The sequence below is a fragment of the Oncorhynchus masou genome, chromosome 21 (assembly GCF_036934945.1).
Source record: "Oncorhynchus masou masou isolate Uvic2021 chromosome 21, UVic_Omas_1.1, whole genome shotgun sequence".
In the NCBI taxonomy this organism is placed as follows: Eukaryota; Metazoa; Chordata; class Actinopteri; order Salmoniformes; family Salmonidae; genus Oncorhynchus; species Oncorhynchus masou.
The window spans coordinates 52,430,989-52,435,988 of record NC_088232.1 but is presented as its reverse complement, the minus strand read 5'-3'; the positions used below and the strand labels follow the sequence as shown (position 1 = coordinate 52,435,988).

Sequence of the window (5,000 nt, the reverse complement as noted above, 5' to 3'; positions counted from 1 at the left end):
CACCTCCACCTCCACAACCACAGGCTCTTTGGAAGGGTTGCCAGAAGAAAATCCCTTTCTGACCCCAAGACACAGTCGCAAGTGCTTGGAGTTTACCAAACGTCATTTAAATTATGACTGGAAGAATGTGCTCTGGTCAGATGAGACCAAAATTCTATGATTTGGTCAGATACAGCATCGGCATGTTCGGCGTCGAAACAGAGATGCATACAAGGAGAGGCTCCTCATACCCACGGTGAAACAGAGATACAAGGAGAGGCACCTCATACCCACGGTGAAACAGAGATACAAGGAGAGGAACCTCATACCCAGGGTGAAACAGAGATACAAGGAGAGGCACCTCATACCCACGGTGAAACAGAGATACAAGGAGAGGCACCTCATACCCACGGTGAAACAGAGATACAAGGAGAGGCACATCATACCCATGGTGAAACAGAGATACAAGGAGAGGCACCTCATACCCACGGTGAAACAGAGTTACAAGGAGAGGAACCTCATACCCACGGTGAAACAGAGATACAAGGAGAGGCACCTCATACCCACGGTGAAACAGAGTTACAAGGAGAGGAACCTCATACCCACGGTGAAACAGAGATACAAGGAGAGGCACCTCATACCCACGGTGAAACAGAGATACAAGGAGAGGCACCTCATACCCACGGTGAAACAGAGATACAAGGAGAGGCACCTCATACCCACGGTGAAACAGAGATACAAGGAGAGGCACCTCATACCCACGGTGAAACAGAGATACAAGGAGAGGCACCTCATACCCACGGTGAAACAGAGATACAAGGAGAGGAACCTCATACCCACGGTGAAACAGAGATACAAGGAGAGGCACCTCATACCCACGGTGAAACAGGGATACAAGGAGAGGCACCTCATACCCACGGTGAAACAGAGATACAAGGAGAGGCACCTCATACCCAGGGTGAAACAGAGATACAAGGAGAGGCTCCTCATACCCATGGTGAAACAGAGATACAAGGTGAGGCACATCATACACAAGGTGAAACAGAGATACAAGGAGAGGCTCCTCATACCCACGGTGAAACAGAGATACAAGGAGAGGCTCCTCATACCCACGGTGAAATATGGTTTTGGGTCAGTGATGTTTTGGGGCTGTTTTAATTCCAGAGGTCCAGGGGCACTGGTTAAGATTGATGGAATAATGCACCAAGTATCAGGCAATTTTGTGCTGACAATCTGGTTGCCTCTGTCAGAAGACTGGGACCTGGCCGTAGGTGGACTTTACAACAAGACAATGACCCGAAACATACCTCAAGATCCACACAGAAATGGTTCAGAATCAATGTTCTGCCATGTCAGTTGCTGGACCTCAATCCAATCCAAAACCTGTGGGCTGAGTTGAAGAGGGCAGTTGATAAGCACAAACCTCAAGAATGTGAAGGATCTTGAAAGGATCTGCATAGAGGAATGGTCCTAAATCCCCCCAAATGTGTTCCTTAACCTTGTCAAACATGACAGGAAAAGACTCCATGCTGTTGTCATTGCCAGAGGTTGTTGCACTAAGTACTAAATGAGGAGTGCCAATAATTACGATGAAACCTTGATTTTGGTCAAATTTATTTTGTATTAAATAATTGTATGATTTTGGTTGGTTCCATTGAAACTTTAATAAAATATAGTATTTCTCACGTGTTGGTATTCTGAGTTTATCTCTATAATTATATTGTTTATATTTTTTAAAGGTTTGTTTGTGCGTTGCCAGTCATGGGACACAGTCATTTTGTAGCCCAATGTATCTGTTTCGATTCCCCAGTCGAAGGCTTTGCGTAAGATGATTCAACAGACGTTCCTGAGGTACTCGTGTCTGAAGGAAGAGGAGTGTGTTGTGAAGTTCTTTACCACGCTAGCAGACTGCTGTGACTACATACAGGAGAGTTTCACCTGTCAGTTAGTGGTGAGTCACACACACACACACATATATACATATACATACACAAACACACACACACACTACACTACACACACACACACACACTACACCACACACACACTACACCACACACACACACACACACACACACACACACACACACACACACACACACACACACACACACACACACACACACACACACACATACACACACTACACTACACACACACACACACACACACACACACACACACACACACACACACTACACTACACACACACACTACACCACACCACACCACACACACACACTACACACACACACACACACACACACACACACACACACACACACACACACACACACACACACACACACTACACACACACACTACACACACACACACACACACACACACACACACACACACACACACACACACACACACACACACACACACACACACACACACACACACACACACACACACACACACACACACACACACACACGTACACACCCTGAATCCTATTCTCCACTCAAGCCCTTGTCCCCCCTGTCTCTCTCTCCAGCAAGGCTGGAGTCTGACGGTAGACCTGGTCATTGGCCCCGAGGGGATCCGCCAGCGTGCAGATAAAAACTCTGTGGTGAGTTGTAGTTGGCCAAACAACATATCTGCCCCATCCACAGACCAATACACTCTTAGAAGAAGAAACAAAAAGGTGCCATCTAGAAACGGGTTCTTCAGCTGTCCCCATAGGAGAACCCCTTTTTTGGTTTCAGGTAGAACTCCCTTTTGGGTTCCATGTAGAACCCTTTCCACAGAGAGTTCTACATGGAAACCAAAAGGGTTCTACCTGGAACCAAAAAGGGTTCACCGTTGGGGACAGCTGAAGAACCCTTTTGGAATGTCCCATCTTGCCCCTAACCACACACAACATTCACACTCAACTCTTGGTAGTTGTTACTCTTATCATTCAGACAGTACTAAACTCTTGGTAGTTGTTACTCTTATCATTCAGACAGTACTAAACTCTTGGTAGTTGTTACTCTTATCATTCAGACAGTACTAAACTCTTGGTAGTTGTTACTCTTATCATTCAGACAGTACTAAACTCTTGGTAGTTGTTACTCTTATCATTCAGACAGTACTAAACTCTTGGTAGTTGTTACTCTTATCATTCAGACAGTACTAAACTCTTGGTAGTTGTTACTCTTTTCATTCAGACAGTACTAAACTCTTGGTAGTTGCTACTCTTATCATTCAGACAGTACTAAACTCTTGGTAGTTGCTACTCTTATCATTCAGACAGTACTAAACTCTTGGTAGTTGTTACTCTTATCATTCAGACAGTACTAAACTCTTGGTAGTTGTTACTCTTATCATTCAGACAGTACTAAACTCTTGGTAGTTGTTACTCTCAAGCCCTTGTCCCCCCTGTCTCTCTCCAGCAAGGCTGGAGTTTCATTCAGACAGTACTAAACTCTTGGTAGTTGTTACTCTTATCATTCAGACAGTACTAAACTCTTGGTAGTTGCTACTCTTTTCATTCAGACAGTACTAAACTCTTGGTAGTTGTTACTCTTATCATTCAGACAGTACTAAACTCTTGGTAGTTGTTACTCTTATCATTCAGACAGTACTAAACTCTTGGTAGTTGTTACTCTTATCATTCAGACAGTACTAAACTCTTGGTAGTTGTTACTCTTATCATTCAGACAGTACTAAACTCTTGGTAGTTGTTACTCTTTTCATTCAGACAGTACTAAACTCTTGGTAGTTGTTACTCTTTTCATTCAGACAGTACTAAACTCTTGGTAGTTGTTACTCTTTTCATTCAGACAGTACTAAACTCTTGGTAGTTGTTACTCTTATCATTCAGACAGTACTAAACTCTTGGTAGTTGTTACTCTTATCATTCAGACAGTACTAAACTATTGGTAGTTGTTACTCTTATCATTCAGACAGTACTAAACTCTTGGTAGTTGTTACTCTTATCATTCAGACAGTACTAAACTCTTGGTAGTTGTTACTCTTATCATTCAGACAGTACTAAACTCTTGGTAGTTGTTACTCTTATCATTCAGACAGTACTAAACTCTTGGTAGTTGTTACTCTTATCATTCAGACAGTACTAAACTCTTGGTAGTTGTTACACTTATCATTCAGACAGTACTAAACTCTTGGTAGTTGTTACTCTTTTCATTCAGACAGTACTAAACTCTTGGTAGTTGTTACTCTTATCATTCAGACAGTACTAAACTCTTGGTAGTTGTTACTCTTTTCATTCAGACAGTACTAAACTCTTGGTAGTTGTTACTCTTTTCATTCAGACAGTACTAAACTCTTGGTAGTTGTTACTCTTATCATTCAGACAGTACTAAACTCTTGGTAGTTGTTACTCTTATCATTCAGACAGTACTAAACTCTTGGTAGTTGTTACTCTTATCATTCAGACAGTACTAAACTCTTGGTAGTTGTTACTCTTATCATTCTTCACATTTCCGAGAATCAGACCATTCCGGGTCAAACCACAATTATCCTGCAGGTACCAAACACAATGAACTGTTCAAAGTTAATGTATATGTGTGTGTCTCTCTCCCTGTCTCTGTCTCTCTCTGTCCTTGTCTCTGTCACTTTCTGTCCCTGTCTCTCTCTGTCCCTGTCTCTGTCACTTTCTGTCCCTCTCTGTCCCTGTCTCTCTCTTTCCCTGTTTCTGTCCCTGTCTCTGTCCCTGTCTCTCTCTGTCCCTGTCTCTCTCTGTCCATGTCTCTCCCTGTCCCTGTCTCTCTCTGTCCCTGTCTCTCTCTCTGTCCCTGTCCCTGTCTCTCTCTGTCCATGTCTCTCCCTGTCCCTGTCTCTCTCTGTCCCTCTCTCTGTCCCTGTCTCTGTCTCTCTCTGTCCCTGTCTCTGTCCCTGTCCCTGTCTCTCTCTGTCCCTGTCTCTCTTTGTCCCTGTCCCTGTCTCTCTCTGTCCCTGTTTCTCTTTGTCCCTGTCTCTGTCTCTGTCCCTGTCTCTCTCTGTCCCTGTCCCTGTCTCTCTCTGTCCCTGTCTCTCTCTGTCCCTGTCTCTCTCTGTCCCTGTCCCTG

The 5,000-nt window shown here is 43.9% G+C and overlaps 1 protein-coding gene across 1 annotated transcript in view; it reads left to right on the top strand.

The window, feature by feature from the left end:
• Window positions 1-5,000, top strand: part of LOC135508504 (protein-tyrosine kinase 2-beta-like) — a 71,436-nt gene that overhangs the window by 29,714 nt on the left and 36,722 nt on the right. The window contains exons 8-9 of the mRNA XM_064928753.1: window positions 1,790-1,930; window positions 2,483-2,557. Coding sequence (XP_064784825.1) covers window positions 1,790-1,930; window positions 2,483-2,557 — 216 coding nt within the window. The remainder of the gene's footprint in view (window positions 1-1,789; window positions 1,931-2,482; window positions 2,558-5,000) is intronic.